This window comes from Pantherophis guttatus, chromosome 1 (genome assembly GCF_059756535.1).
Source record: "Pantherophis guttatus breed Tessera chromosome 1, ASM5975653v1, whole genome shotgun sequence".
In the NCBI taxonomy this organism is placed as follows: Eukaryota; Metazoa; Chordata; class Lepidosauria; order Squamata; family Colubridae; genus Pantherophis; species Pantherophis guttatus.
This window is the reverse complement of record NC_142063.1, coordinates 38,051,972-38,069,138: the sequence shown is the minus strand read 5'-3', so window position 1 is coordinate 38,069,138 and position 17,167 is coordinate 38,051,972. Positions and strand designations below refer to the sequence as shown.

Genomic DNA, 17,167 nt, shown 5'->3' with positions numbered 1-17,167 from the left:
GAAAGGAACAGTGCAAAGCAGGTTGTGTTGTGGGTATGGTGTAACAGAGCTAAAACAAGCTTTAAAGTAACATACACCTTTCAACTACGTCCTTTGTTCCAGCAAGCCCGCTAGAGATGAAATCTCCTTTCTCATGCTACCTTACCTGGTTTATTTATGCAAAATAAACCCATTTGAGGCAAAAGCATATCACATGAAGGGGCTCTTAGAAATTATTCTGTACTCTTCTTCACCAATCTGGTGTATAGGTAATCCGCAATTTTCAACAGTTCATTTAGTGAGTGTTCAAAGTTACAACGACACTGAAAAATGTGACTTATGACCGTTTTTCACACTTACGACCTTTGCAGCATCCCCATGATCATGTGATCAAAATTCAGATGCTTGGCAACTGGTTCCTATTTATGACCATTGCTGTGTCCCAGGGTCATGTGATCACCTTTTGTGATCTTCTGACAAGCAAAGTCAATGGGGAAGCCAGATTCACTTAACAACCAGGTTACTATCTAATCAACTGTAGTGATTCACTTAACAACTATGGCAAGAAAGGACGTAAAATGGAGCAAAACTCACTTAACAACAGAAATTTTGGGCTCAGTTGTGGTCATAAGTCGAGGACTACCTGTATTCCGGATGGGAAAATATTAACAAATCAGTTGTAACATCTATTCTCTGCCCTCAGCCAGATTCTTTCAAAGTCTTTGTTTGGTCTTTGCGTATCTGTTTCTGTTCCATTGCCTACAGTGAAAGAATGGCTTATGTAGTGCAAGAATGCCAGCAATGACTTTACTCCCCCCTTTTTTTCTCCCTAGATTCCTCTTCAAATTATTGAGGAACCACTGATACACCTAGATATGTACAAAGTTGCCGTTGCTCTGATACAGTGGTTTGATGAGCTGGAGACAAAAGAAAATGGGTAAGCTATTTTCTTCTTCATAGTTTCTATGAAGTGGACTGATTCTATTCAAGTCCTGGAATGTTATAGAATCTTGCAAAGAGTTGACAGACGTATACCTTGATTTTGTTTTAATGTATTGTTATTAGGTGTCAAGAAGAAAGTTTGTACCTTAATTTCTTGATGGGTTGGTTATTTAAAGTAATATGTCCTTGGCTTAAGGACATTTTTTTCACAGCAGGAGATGGCACCTATTGAAGATTTATCCCATGTGTTTTGCTTTTTAATTACTTTAAAACAAAGACAAAATTTGTGCTTCTTAAAAATCAACATATCCTGCCTATACTGATACTTGGAGTCTGGCTGAGATTAGATCATTGCTACCTGTATGAAGGATTATCTGGTTTAATTTTTTTGGTGTTGTAGTATTAGAGTCTGTGATGGGGAAAAATCCTTGTTGACCTTGGCTGCCTCATGAGAGCATCATGAAGACATTATCAATATTACTTGGACTTTGTAAGACTATTATGGAAGTTGTAGATAATCCTGTTTTGAAATCATTTACTGATTTTGAGTATTTCTTTTCCTTTCCTTAAAGGGGTGGCATATTCGTCTCTCATCACCATAACTGGCATAATTATATATTACTGCTATGCTAAAATAGACATTGTCAACTCTAATTAAAACATGCAGGAAATAGTGAAAACATCACCAAGAGATGTCCCAATATTTAATTTCATTCTGTTTTCTTTCCTATACTTTTTTTTCAGAATTATGCAAAATTTTGCTCAGGTTAATCAATGTTTACATATTATGTTTTCTTAAAACATGTTCAAAATATTCTCAGTAACAACTATATATGAGTGAGTTGCCAAGCAATCTTGAATAAGGAGGTTGCTTGCTTTGTTAGCTGCAGGCAAGATGTTTAATATGATTCCATTTTGTAAACATGAAATGCTTGAAGGGAATAGCAAGGAAAGCAATGTAACTGATTTTGTTCAGTTTATCTGGTTTTGATACTTAAAAGTCAAAAATATGTTCAGAGTGCAAAGTAGATTAAAGCAATTTAGTTTAGTAAGAGTTTTGAAGCTTAGCATTTAGGGGAGTGGAGAAATGTAAACTATAATATATATTTTTAATCGGGACTTTTTGTGCTTTAAATTGTATACAAGTATAATTTTTAAAAAGACAAGTTTGGTACAGTGCTTTTTTTAAAAAACTCATTAACTATATTGCACTGCAGCAAGAAAATAATTGATGGAAAAAAATTTTGAACAGATAATTACTCTGCATCATGAAAATACAAGATCTTTTTCAAATAAATGCTATAAGGCTTCCCTGAACCATCCTCCTCTTCGTTTGGAATTTTATTTTAATAAGGCTCAAACTAGAATGCTATTAATTTATTAGCTTGCAGGTCTGGTAACTGCAGGGGATTACCATGTAAAGCTCCCTAAAAAGTGCAAATTTGACAAATTTTGAAGGAACCATCAAGCTCTTGTTTTAAGAGGAAGTTCATAGATAAAAGAATGCCTAACATATATGGAGAATGTTTTTTAGTTGCTAGCCTGTGGTTCCTCCTGTTGAAAAGATCAGATTATGTATTATGAAACACAACATGGCAAGCCATTATAGAAAAAGCTCATTTAGATATAAAAATAATCTGAGTTTATATAAATTCCTTCTATTCCTCAGGCAGGGATAGGCAATCAAATGTGCCTATGGATGACTCACCACACTGCCTGCTTTTATTTTTAAAAATCATTTTAATTTACAAAAATGTTAAATGAGATGTTGACATGCTGTAAAGCAAAATACCAGCTTCTAATTTCATCTTTATTTGCACAAATGTCTCTAGGCTCCACATAGTTATTTCTTTGAAACAGCGAGTGGATGAATCTATTGTTTTTTGGAAGCAAGATAGGATACTTAATTGCCTAGGAGGAAAAACGATTAAAAACAAATTGGGGTAATAGGAGGGCATGTTGGGAAAGTAGAAGGGGAAAAAAACAAGTGTGCAATGTATAGCATTTTGCTCTTAAGATATACAGGTGAAACTTGAAAAATTAGAATATCGCACAAAAATTCATTTATTTCAGTAATGCAACTTAAAAGGTGAAACTAATATATAAGATAGACTTATTACATATAAAGTGAGATAGTTCAAGCCTTGATTTGTCATAATTTTGATGATTATGGCTTACAGCTCATGAAAACCCCAAATTCACAATCTCAGAAAATTAGAATATTGTGAAAAGGTTCAATATTCTAGGCTCAAAGTGTCCCACTCTAATCAGCTAAATTAAGCCATAACACCTGCAAAGGGTTCCTGAGCCTTTAAATGGTCTCTCAGTCTGGTTCAGTAGGAATCACAATCATGGGAAAGACTGCTGACCTGACAGTTGTGCAGAAAACCATCATTGACACCCTCCATAAGGAGGGAAAGCCTCAAAAGGTAATTGCAAAAGAGGTTGGATGTTCCCAAAGTGCTGTATCAAAGCACATTAATAGAAAGTTATGTGGAAGGGAAAAGTGTGGAAGAAAAAGGTGCACAAGCAGCAGGGATGACCGTAGCCTGGAGAGGATTGTCAGGAAAAGGCCATTCAAAAGTGTTGGGGACTTTCACCATTCATGGAGGGAGGTCAATATTAGCTTAATACCTAAAGAAGATCCTCCTCTGAAAGATATAAAAAATTATAGACCAATATCCCTCCTGAACTCAGATTATAAAATATTTACAGCAATTTTAGCAAATAGGTAAAAAGGTTTTCTAAATGAATTTATACATATCGATCAAAACGGATTTTTACCGTCGAGACAATTACGAGATAATCTGAGAGTTATGCTAAATGTACTTGAATACTATGAAAACCATCCAGGTAAACAGGTCGCTTTAGTTTTTATAGACGCCCAGAAAGCATTTGACAGGGCTAGTTGGGAGTTCATACTATTACAATTAGAACACATGGGCTTTGGACAAATTTTTTTAAACACAATTAAAGCTATTTACTCTAAACAAACCGCCAGATTATTGATAAATGGTGATTTGACAGAAGAATTCCCTATTGGTAAAGGTACAAGACAGGGTTGCCCTCTCTTCCCCTTACTTTTTATATTATCGTTAGAGACTTTACTGAGTAAAATAAGAAACGAGGAAGGAATAAAAGGCCTTAAAATTAGAGATCAGACATACAAAACGCAGGTCTTCGCAGACGATATGGCCTTTATTTTGAAAGATCCTATAAAATCTTGTTTATCCTTGCTGGAGAAAATAGAGGAATTTGGGGCTGTAGCAGGTCTGTTAATTAATAAAAAGAAGACAAATATTTTAACCAAGAATATCTCAGAGAAAGATAAGCAGGACTTAGAGGAAGCAATAGGATTTAGAGTAGTCAGTACAATTAAATACCTGGGAATTTGGTTAACGTGTAGATGCTCGAGCATTCAGGAAGATAATTACATTAAATTATTAACCCAAGTAAGAAAAGATCTTGATAAGTGGGGCAAAATTCAATTATCACTCCTGGGAAGGGTAGCAACAATAAAATCCTATGTCTTACCAAAATTCAATTTTCTTTTTCAAACAGCTTCAGCGAATCTACCTAAATTTTTTTTCATAGATTTAAACCAGGCAGTAACTAAATTCATATGACAGGGGAAAAAACCCCGGATTAAAAAGAAAATGATGCAGGAGATAAAAGAAAGGGGGGATTTGGGTTTACCGTGTTGGGAGAATTATTATTCAGCCACTTTATTAGTTTGGGTCAAAGAATGGATCACTCTAAGTAATAATCGTCTACTTAAGATAGAAGGCCACAATTTACAACAAGGTTGGCATATGGCACTCTGGCGGGATAGCACCCCCCAAAGCAAATGGTTCACTCGGCATTATATAAGGAACACTCTAATTCAGAATTGGGAGAAGATTACTAAAAAATATTATATTAAAATACCGTGTTGGATATCACCTCTGGAAGCTTTGACATATCCCAAATTATTTAATATTGCAAAAAAATTAACATATAAAGATTTGCTGAACGTACGAGGAGAGCTAAAGTCAAGACAGGAGTTGAATTCCCAGGGATTTCAATTGGATTGGTGGACTTACCTGCAGGTCAAATCAAAATGTAAAAGTGATCGAGATAGAAATGGCATAAATGTTGACCTGCTGGAGTTAGATAAAATTTTAATGGGCCAGGAAAAGGGTATGATCTCTAAATGTTATAAATTGTTGATGAGGATAGAGATTGGCGAAGAAGTAGTAAAAGACACGATGATTGCCTGGGGGAAAAATTTTGGCCACCCAATTCACCTTGAAAAATGACAAGAGATTTGGTGGGGAAATATGAAATTAGTAGTATCTACTACATACAAGGAAAATATCTATAAGATGCTATATCGATGGCATCTCCCGCCAGACAGATTGGCAAAAATGTTCACTGGACAGTCTGCTGAATGTTGGAAATGTGGACTTGAACATGGTACTTATTATCATCAATGGTGGACGTGTCCAGAAGCAATTAAATTCTGGGAGAAAATTAAAAAATGGTTAAAAGAAATTTTAAATCAGGAGTTTGAATTGCGACCAGAGACATGCTTGCTCGCTCCAAACCAGAAAACATTAAAAAAGACTCGTGGTACCTCATATTATATATTATTACTGCTGCGAGAATAACATTTGCTCAGTTCTGGAAAGACAAAAATACCCCATCAGATGAAGCAATAATAAAGAAGATTTTCGACTGTGCGGAAGCAGATAGACTGACAAAAAACCTGAAAGATAGAGATCAAACGCAAACATGTTTATCTTGGGAAAAATGGTATACTTGGCTATCGAAAAGAAAACCAAAACCAAAATCAGAATAATATAAATAGGCATTGTATTTATTGAAAATATTTTACTATATGTATAAAGTGAGGTCGGATAGACCTGATTGATTTATAAATTTAAAATAGGTTGTTCTATCTCCCCCGGAATGTAGTATGAATTTATTGTAAAGGTTTGTACTAAATATTAGGTCATTAAGGCATTATTTACATTCACTTATGCTTTTTGTTTTGTTGTCTTGTTTTGTTTTTTGTTTGATGTGTTGTCTTCTTTTTTAACTATAAATGTAAATAAAGATTATTTTTTTTTAAAAAAACAAAAGTGTTGGGGACTTTCACAAGGAGTAGACTGAGGCTGGAGTCAGTGCATCAAGAGCCACCACACACAGATGAATCCTGGATATGGGCTTCAAATGTCGTATTCCTCTTGTCAAGCCACTCCTGAACAACAAACGTCTGAAGTGTCTTACCTGGGCTAAAGAAAAAAAAACTGGTCTGTTGCTCAGTGGTCCAAAGTCCTCTTTTCTGATGAGAGCAACTTTTGCATCTCATTTGGAAACCAAGGACCCAGAGTCTGGAGGAAGAATGGAGAGGCACACACTGCAAGATGCTTGAAATCCAGTGTGAAGTTTCCACAGTCTGTGTTGATTTGGGGAGCCATGTCATCTGCTGGTGTTGGTCCACTGTGCTTCATTATGTCCAGGGTCAACGCAGCCGTCTACCAGGAGATTTTGGAGCGCTTCATGCTTCCTTCCGCAACTTTATGGGGATGCTGACTTTATATTCCAGCAGGACTTGGCACCTGCCCACACTGCCAAAAGTACCAAAACCTGGCTCAATGACCATGGGATTACTGTGCTTGATTGGCCAGCAATCTCGCCTGACCTGAACCCCATAGAGAATCTATGGGGCATTGCCAAGAGAAAGATGAGAGACATGAGACCGAACAATGCAGAAGAGCTGAATGCCGCTATTGAAGCATCCTGGTCTTCCATAACACCTCAGCAGTGCCACAGGCTGATAGCATCCATGCCACGCCGCATTTTTATTATTATTATTGTTGTTGTTGTTGTTGTTATTATTATTATTACTTAAATTTTTATACCGCCCTTCTCCCGAAGGACTCAGGGCGGTGAACAGCCAAGATTAAAATACATACAATATGAAAATTAAAATAATTTAAAACATAATTAAATCAATTTGGCTTCCCCAATTTAAAACCCCTTACCCATAAAATTAACCAGTTAAAAATTTTAAGCTGCATTGATGCAGTAATTGATGCAAAAGGAGCCCAAACCAAGTACTGAGTACATATGCATGCTTATACTTTTCAGAGATCCAATATTGTTCTATGTACAATCCTTGTTTTATTGATTTCATGTAATATTCTAATTTTCTGAGATTGTGAATTTGGGATTTTCATGAGCTGTAAGCCATAATCATCAAAGTTATGACAAATCAAGGCTTGAACTATCTCGCTTTGCATGTAATGAGTCTATCTCATATATTAGTTTTACCTTTTAAGTTGCATTACTGAAATAAATGAACTTTTGTATGATATTCTAATTTTTCGAGTTTCACCTGTAGTTGATTGCCCTTGGAATCAACTTCAAAGTCATCCAAGTTTTAAATAAGAATAAAATGCTATAGGATTGGATTGATATTAACTATGGGAAGCATCTATGTCAGTGTTAGGGGAAAGCATGTATGCATTTAGCTGAATAACCTAAAGATGTATACGATAATTCTTAAAGCACACTTGCATAGTGCTATTTTGTTGATCTTATTGTTACATCCAGTGCATAACTATATTTAATAAGTTAATAAGTTATATGACGTATCATAAATTATGAAAAGGATAACTCTTGCAAACCAAAAACATATCGACAATCCAGATTATTTCAACCGTTAAGCATCACTGTAGCACACATATCAACAAAATCCTTCCAAAGCATCTTAAACAAAATCAAAGACCCAATAACCAATCAAAAACAGCAAAAAGCAGAAGTCCTCTACAACATGTAATATAAAGAGAGTAATAGTGACTATGTAGGACAAATGGAGCAGATTGACAGAATGCATCCATGAACATCAACTAGCAGTCAAAATACCTTAAAATTCCTTAATTTCCCAACACATAGACAAATTCAACCACTATTTAAGGGAAACTAATGTCATTTTAAGTTGTGCTAAATTCTAAGATATTGATTGAAATGCAAACATCTTTGTAACTTGGATCACATCGTTAACCTAGTTTACTAAATTAATTACAATTAGCTGTGTTCAGACAACAAACCCAGCCATCTCTTTTGCCTGTTATAATAAGGTTATAATAATAACTTTTGCTCTGTTATAATAAGCAAAAATAATTACTTATTAATTAATAAACTACCAAACTGAGCACCAAGTAATCCATGGTAAAACAGAATTAGAAAACACCAAGAATCCAATATTACTTCAGCCCCTTTGCCTAGGAAAGCTTTCCCTTTCCCATCCCTGATATAAGAGAAAAGGCTCATACTGCAAAAGCTTGTTACATAACTCCAGTTTATTTCAAATTAAATATTGCATAAGTGAATAATTAGCAATTAGCTTCCCTCCCCGTATATATTACCACAAGCCTAGTTTTAAGTAAGTCTTTGTGAATAGATAGATCTGTTTCAGTGGTGGTATTTAGCCGGTTCTATCCATTTTGGGCGAACTGGTAGCAGCGGCTGTGGGAGGGTCCGCCCACCTGCCTAGACATCACATCCCATTTATCCATGATTTTGATGCTCTGCGCATGCGTGGAAGGCCCTGCGTGCACACTTACATTTGCAAACCGATAGCGTAGGTAAGTGAATACCACCCCTGATTTGTTTACCCAGTTAACTCATATTTCCAGAGTCCAGAAATCGCCAGACAATTCTGGCGATTTCCAGAATTCAATTTCCAGAATTCTCAGTAGTCTGGCTTGGGACTTCTGGGATTTGATATCCACACATTAAAAGGCTGCTTGAGTTGGAAATGTGCTAGAAAAAGTGTGTGAATCTGTCTTTAAGCATATATGATGGTCTTTGGAGGAAATATTTGCTTTAATGTAAACTAAGACAAAACTGTGTTTCTAATATTAGGGATCGTAATTTGGAATTTGTATCAGAACGTGGCAGTGTGCTAGTATTTTTACCAGGTGAGTTTTGTTTTGTGTAATTTTTTAATATATAGGAACTAGTTTTCTAACTCGGGGGAAAAATGTTAATCTTTTCTTTTGCAAATTATGTCACCTGACTCCCAGAGACTGGGCAATTAACAAATCGTTTAACCATTTAAAAAAATGGGAAAGAAAACAAAAAGGAATAAAGATGTTAGATATAGCAAATCCAGATGAGAATAAAGAAAACAAAGAAAAGGGGCTTCAATTAAACTTGCCAAACGCTTAGGCTAAGAGCCAGGTCTTTGGGGTCCTTCAAAACATTAACAGGGTGTAAAATAAAAATAATTACACACCTAATAAGTATGATGACTAAAAATGAGAACATTAACTCATCATCTAAGCTGGAATCAGAGATGCTAAGATAGCTATTTTCAACTGAAGAAACTTCCAAATTATTCTTTTTAATAATTTTACATTATTTTTTCATTGAGAGGAAACGAGCATCATTACACTTTATTTTCTACTCTTTAGGTTTGGCGGAAATAACTTATTTGCTTGAGCTTTTCACAAACATGGTTCACAGGAGGTAAGACCAATTCTTTTCTGTGCCAGACATTCTAAAAAGTCACACAGTGTCTTGCTGGGTGCCTTTTCTGTGACAATGCACTAAGAATGGGGTAAGGCTGAAGTAACTGATGAAGACAGAGTTTGATGTGGTAGCACAGAATATCCCTGGATGTGTATGGAGGTTTTTTTAAAAAGGAGGAGAATTTTGAAATATGCAAATAGCATGAGACACAAAATGTGCTGTTGGTATGTTAATTCATCTCATTGCTACATGAGGTGGAATGCAAGAAATGGAAGCATAGTGGTCTTTTATCTGTCGGGGAGCATATTCTTTTAAGGATTATTGACTAGAAGCCTCGTCAAAGCATCAGATACAGGCCAAAGCCCTGATGAATGGACTTTGAAATATTAAAGGACTGTGTATTATACAATCCTTGGGTGTGCAATCCCATCATCTCCCACTCCTACATGAAATTGGCTTTACCAATCTCCCCACCCCCAATTCATGCAACTCACAACTAGTTATTTGCAGACAACTTTGATCTGTTTTGTCTTTTTCCATGTGGTTAGGAGTTATGAATTTCCTACCCACTCCTGCCTGCCTTTTCTCCTTTTTGGTTTTCTCCATTTCTGTAGTTAACTGAAAGCTTTTTGCAGGGGTTGTCCATTTGTTTTTCTTTTTATGCACAGCCCCTTAAGCATACAGAGTAAAACAGGAGGGGAAGGAATTTTCAGAGTAATGGATTTAAGTGCCAGAATGAGCTGGTTTCTCTATTTGGCTGCATGGCTCAATGCAGCTTTCCTTCCGCTAGATGATTACATTCTCTTTGTCTTCTTTAGATGGAATTAGACAGTAGCACATTTGTTAACTGAGTTAATACATTTAAGTGCCATCAGTTTTAACAATGTTTTAAAAAATAAACCACAATTAGCTAGGTTCACACAACAGGTTAAGTCATAAAACATGTATAAAGATGACTGGAACATAGGGAACAAGAGTGGTTGAAGTACTGTCTTATTTCCAGTGTGTATTTCTAAGGTATCTATTGACAATTTCAAATATGTTGTTTTGGACCCAGCCTGGGAAAATGTACATCTTTCTACATGTTCCTTTGTACAGTTTCTCAAATGAATTTTTTAGGTTACAAGTATATCCACTTCACTCCAGTGTCACATTAGAAGAACAGAATAATGTGTTTTTGGCTCCAGTTCCTGGTTATCGAAAAGTGAGTTTTTAATTAGGGAGTTAGTACTGTGATTTCTTATTTTGAAGGTGAAGGGTAGGGATGAGTAGGCAGCAATAGCTGAATTATGAATAAAAAATGCTTACAGTAAAATATTGCCGAGGACAAGGAAGAGATGGATTGATTGATATATGGATGGCAAACAATTAAGGAAGTTCATTAAAATTTGATATTTTAATTCTGATCCCCCAGGTGCAAAATGACAATTTTATATTTTAAATACTATAGTTTTGTTGGAATGAGTTGTCATTTTTATTTGGGTTCCATTTAGATTTGGAGAAGCAGAATGTATAATTACATTTTGTAAGTCGCCGAGCATCACTGCAACAGTGAGATGGGCAGCAGATAAATTTAATAAATATGTAAATAATATAACAAAAGAACACACATCACAATCTGTGATTGCATGAAATTATTGTAAATGAAGTCAACATTTAGATTTTTAAAAATGTCTTAAATCTTATTTTAAAACCTCCTTGTAGATCCTTCTGTCTACAAACATAGCACAGAGCTCTGTAACAGTACCAGATGTTAAATATGGTAGGTATGTTTCTTATGTTATGGAAACAAAGTTTGTGCATATTTTGTTCTTTTATTTTGTAATCTGGCTTTGACAGTGATTAGAATCTTTAAAAATCTTTGTTTAGAAGTAACTTTTGAAAATGCTGTTTCTGTAAAGTGAAGGGCACAGTTACTACAACTTTATTATAATCTTTCCCCCTCAGCAGCTTTTCAGAAAAGCACTGTTCTGTGCAAAAATAGATTCTGTTAATGTGCAAAAATAAATTCTGTTAATGCCAACTTGTATTTGTGCAAAAAAGGGTGAAAAATATCATTAGTGCTAGTAACTATTAAATGATATTTGTTTATGATCGGTAACTCTTTGGATTAAATTAAGTATAGCATTTTAATTTGTTTTGATTCATTTGTTTTTTGAAGCATCAAGGGCAGTGTAGGAATTGGGTTTGTCTAGTCTAGTGAAAAGAAAGACTAAGGCTGACATAGAAGTATTACAATATTTGAGGGGCTGCCACAAAGAAGAGGGGTCAACCGATTTTCTAAAGCACCAGAAGGCAAGACAAGAAACAATGGATGAAAACTAAATCAAGGAGAGAAGAAACCTAGAACTAAGGAGACATTTCCTAATAGTGAGAACAATGAGTGGAACTGCTTGCCTTCAGAAGTTGTGGGTACTCCATTTAAGAAGAGATTGGACAACCTCTTGTCTGAAATGGGTTGAGCAGGGTGTTGGACTAGTAGACCTCCAAAGTCCCTGTTATTCTGATCTGTCCTGTTCATTGTTTATGTTTATCTTTGACAAACACCTCAGAGGTAAGAAAGGGTAGAAATTAAAGGGAGGAGAATAGATGTCGGGTAGTTACTGTATGCAGGCAAAGGATAAGGCTATATAGAACAGTTGTAAACTTTCTTGTACCATTTTCAGCCCATAGCAGATGTAGGAAGTCTTCATCAAAACCATTTTGGTTTGATGTGTTTTCCACAGTCAACTCACATAAAAATAATAAATAGTACATTGGGTTAGAAATTGAAACTTTTAAAATTGGAAGTGACCAATTACAACAAACTAAATATTCTAACACTTCGCATTTTTATGTATTTTTATATTATTAATTTATTTTAATAATTTTATTATTACCATAATACAAAAGAGGGAAAAACAAGAAAATGCAAAACAATATAATCTAAAAATAAATCTAAAGTACAAAAATAAATTATACCGACAAAAATTATCACACATCCATAAAAACTACACATATTATAATGGCTGTATAAAGAGAAATCAGTTTTGAAATAGTGAATTAAACCCTGCCCAAATAGAATCACATTGATAAAAAAAGAATCAGCATGTTGCATAGTAATAGGTAGGACCATAGGTTTAATGTAACAGTGCAGAAATAGTGACATTTAATCAGGTATGCTATAATAGTTTCATGGGATGTTACTCTTACTCTTGCATCAGTAAATTGTACTCAGGAAGTTAAGGTTAAAGAAAGCCTAGCATTCTATATGCCTTGGAAATCAGTGACATATCTGAGTGGTTAATCTCATCAATTTCTTTGATATTCACTTGACAAAGTAAAAGTTCAGTGGCTATTGACAAACCTAGCTTCTGTCTTCCTTCCCTCCTTCCTTCCTTCCCTCCTCCCTCCCTCCCTCCCTCCCTTTCTTCTTCCTTCCTTCCTTCCTTCCTTCCTTCCTTCCTTCCTTCCTTCCTTCCTTTCTTTCTTTCTTTCTTTCTTTCTTTCTTTCTTTCTTTTATATTGAACGGGAAATTCAATATATATTCTGCACTTACTGGCAGAGTAGTGCTTTTACTCTTTCTTTTTGTTTACTTAAAGTATACTAGTTTTAGGACAATATTGACTGGAAATCAAAAAGCTATTGTATTTCTAGCAATATTATATCTTCTTTATGAGATGGTATCTTCTACCGTTTTCCTCTGTAATCCAGGAACAGGATAGTGAGAACATAACTTGTTTCTTATTTGGTTCCTGCTTCCTTTATGTGCATTTTCATTATTGGTTTTGCTTTCTAAAAAGAAAATACGGAAAGAAGTCTTAGGAAGGAATCTTCTAATTAAAGTTAAAAAAACCTCTTGCTTAGTTCAAGAGATACTCCTGAGTTAAATTACAGAAAGCCATGAGGGATTTCAGATATCATTGTAATATAATTAAAACCATTATCTTTATCTGCTTCCAGTAAAGCAATGTCACTCTAGCAGGAAAAGATTCTAAATAGGGTAGTATTTGTCCTATCCCCATAGCTACTTCATAATTCCATGCTGTTATTTCAGATTCTGTCCCTTCATTTAACTGAGTTGGGAGAACCATGAACTATGTTACCTGAGGTTGTATATAGTAGTTTTGTTCCCACAAGGTGGAATTGAATCTAATTTCTCTTTAAAATACTTCAGAATGTTCTAATATATTTTCTTTTTATCTTTTGCTTTTATTCCACAGTCATTGATTTTTGTTTGAGTAGAAATCTTGTTTGTGATGAAGATACCAACTATCAGAGTTTGAGACTTTGTTGGGCATCTAAGAACAGCTGTGATCAGAGGAGGGGTAAGGGGATTTCATTGTATAAAATGCCAGGTCTTTTGAAGACCCTAATCCTGAAAACATTTTACATGTGGAGTCTGCCTTACATATGTGCAGTCAAAGTATTTACTTAATCTGCAATTATGTGTTTGCATTAAGACATACATACTTGCTCTTCCTACTGGTTGTTTTAAGTTAGGGGTCCCGACCGGTACTAGTCTGCAGAACCAGGCTGTGGAAGCAAGTGAAGCTTCATCTGTAAATGCACAGGATCTAGGTACCACACAATATCATCCCCCTCCATCCTTCCTGGTTTGTGGAAAAATGGTCTTTTCTAGAAACCAGTCCCTGGTGCAAAAGAGGTTGGGGACCACTGGTTTAAGTAACCACGTATGTATTTCAGAAATAAAAGCAGTGATGATTAGATGGCCAAGCCGCTTTTAATGACAAAGCAATTTAACTTTACTGTGTATATGTGTGCATGTGATGGATTGAGGGGGAAAGTTCCTTCCCTATCATTAAATCTTTATCCAAGGTTGGCACAATTATGATAGTATTTCACTTTATTTTTTATTTTTTTTATTGAAAAGTTTTATAAGAAATACAAACAATTTTCTCCCTCCCACCCTTTCCCCCTCCCCACATAATAGAAAATATACATTTTCTTATACATAATAAATCCTACATATACATGTTTCCCTTAAAGAAAGCATTAAAATAAAACATTTTAATTACATTCGGAGTTGCTCTTCTTCTCTTTCTTCCCTCATTCCACAACAAACCTTCTTCTTCTCCTCCTTTCTTTCCCTTCCCTCCCTCCTCTTCTCTCCTACTTTCTCCTACCTCCTCTCCTACCTCATCTTACTTCCTTTTCCTTTCCCCCACTTCTCTCTTCTTTTCCCCCTTCTCACCTTCACTCCTGCTCCTGTCCCCTTCCCTTCCTCTTCTCCTTTCTTCCATTCCTCTCCCTCCCTCTCCTCTTCCTACCCTCTCCTCCTCTCTCCTTTCTAACTTCTTTGCTGTGAAATATTCTCCTATCTGAGCAACTCCTGTATTCTAATCGTAGATACTTTCTTCTGTTAAAACATTTCTCTATTCACCACTTTTTTCCCACCCCAACCCTTATCCCACCCTCCCCCCCCCGACTTCCCAGAGCAAAAACAGGGTATAGCATCTAACAAACATATGCTAAAATAAACTAACTAATTATAAAGTTCAAAACTCCCACACGTTCTTTAATTCCCCTTGCTCCAATTCATCCCAATTCATTCCCTTTTATAAATTCTCACAACCAATTAAGTTAAATTCATTCTTCCTAATTATAAAAAAACCTTTTTCTTGATGTATAATCCAATACTTTAGCAGTATTACAAACAGTAAAAATCATGAATAAATTCCATTTCCATACCCTCGAACATCATTCTTTTTGAACATCACTCCCTAATGAAATTCTGAATTTAACATTAATCCTCTTTCCTTCGGAAAAATTGGGCATCTTGAAATCTTACACATTTTATATCATATATCTTTTAAAATAATATAATCTTATGTTAAACATTCTAAAAATCTCTTAATACCATTAAAACACTTATTTACCAAATATAAATTTCAAAATCTACAGGAGGATATCTTTCAGATTTTCAATTAACCATTTTAATACCTCTAACTTTTTTTAAAAAAGCAGCCCTTTTACTATCCAAAACTAATTATCATTTTGTAATAGAATTCTGAATTTAACATTAATCGTCTTTGCTTCAAAAAGTTGGGCATCTGGAAAGCTTACACAATTTATCTCATATATCTTTTAAAATAATATAATCTTATGTTAAACGTTTTAAAAATCTCTTAATACCATTAAAACACATATTTGCCAAATGCAAATTTCAAAATCTACAGGAAGATATCTTTCTTAATCTTCTGTTCTTCTGTTCTTTCTATATTTTTTTCCAATCCTTTTTTTTAATAAATTCTTTCAACAGTCCCCCCAATTTTATTTTTGGAAATTTTAAAATGTTGATTTGAGGTTGATGTTTTTGAAATACTCGCTCTCTTCTTGTGGTCATGTTTTCTAATTTGAAATCCCCATTTCGATTCTTCTTGCTTGTGTAATCATTCAGTCCATTCCTTTGTCCATACAGCCAAACTCTGTTGCCATAAAGATTGTCAGCTTGCAATAAAGAGTCTATTTGTTGCTTTTCTATCAATTGAATGGAAACGTCCACCAAAACCTTTGTTTCAACTGTGCCAGCCTGCCTTTCAATCCTGACAGCCTCTTGCTCTTCCAAAAACAAACTCCTCTGAGTAATTCCTGCTGCCCCTCCAACAACTGCTTATGTTTTCCCAAGCTGTTTTTTGAAAAAGCTCTTTCAATTGTATCCAAAAGAGCAGAATTAAAAGAGTCTAGAAGTTCTTGAAAAACCTGAACAGTCACAGCTTGAGAATTTGCTGATCCCTCCAACAACTGCTTATGTTTTCCCAAGCTGTTTTTTGAAAAAGCTCTTTCAATTGTATCCAAAAGAGCAGAATTAAAAGAGTCTAGAAGTTCTTGAAAGACCTTAACAGTCACAGCTTGGGAATTTGCTGATTCACCAGCCCTGATGTCAGCCATATTTCAGCCACTTTGTATTCATCCAGCTATCAGGATGACAATTCCAACTATTTTCCACACAGTATAAAAGCAAGCTTTTAATTAAAGTCAGTACCAAATTCTTTTCCTCGGTACCAAATTCTTTTCCTGGCCGCTTCCACTTTAAAACTTTCTCTTAAGGTGTAATCCAGTAGCTGTATCACTGTTGCAAACGTTAACAAGCGTTAACAAGCACTTTCCCTAGTAGCTTCCTCCTCCCGCTCTCAGACGCCATTTTCTGCATTTTAAAACGGAGTTAAAGTGTTACTTGCAATTTTTCCTTTTTTCTCCTGATTTGCTCTGTCTGCAATCAAAGTAAAGATGTTAAAAGTCCCCCCATTTATTTTCAGCAGATTTTGGTCGCGGCTTCTAGCTCCGCTTTAGTGGAGTCGTCCTTGGTCCGGAGCAGCTTGACAATAGGGAGCCCACACCCTTCGCGCCCCAGGATTCCTCCTAGCGCACTTGGGGGGCTCTACCTCCACCTGTCGGCTCTTCTCTCTCCCCTTTGCCCGGGGAGAGGGTTCCAAGCCTCCAGACAGCTGTTTTTCGGCTGTTCTGGGGCTTTTACGGAACCGGGGATTGGGCGCTCGTAAAAGAGCGTCTTCGAGGCTCTCAGAGCCAACCGGAAGTCTATAGTATTTCACTTTAGACAACAGTCAATAGCTGAAAGCTATTAAGCAATGGAACAGCTTGGCCCCTGAAATTATGAGTGCCCCATTCTTGGAAGAGGTTGGACAGCCATTTTTCCAGGATGGTGTAAGGATTCATTCACCGGCCAGGAGTTGGACTAGAAAAACAGCTTCAAGGTCCCTT

General features: G+C 35.6%; 1 protein-coding gene across 2 annotated transcripts in view; it reads left to right on the top strand.

The window, feature by feature from the left end:
• Positions 1-17,167, top strand: part of TDRD9 (tudor domain containing 9) — a 91,052-nt gene that overhangs the window by 37,920 nt on the left and 35,965 nt on the right. For both annotated transcript variants that reach the window (XM_087871875.1, XM_034418557.3), the window contains exons 8-13: positions 813-916; positions 8,836-8,891; positions 9,387-9,441; positions 10,564-10,648; positions 11,149-11,206; positions 13,648-13,752. In XM_087871875.1, the coding sequence (XP_087728001.1) occupies positions 813-916; positions 8,836-8,891; positions 9,387-9,441; positions 10,564-10,648; positions 11,149-11,206; positions 13,648-13,752 (463 nt within the window). The remainder of the gene's footprint in view (positions 1-812; positions 917-8,835; positions 8,892-9,386; positions 9,442-10,563; positions 10,649-11,148; positions 11,207-13,647; positions 13,753-17,167) is intronic.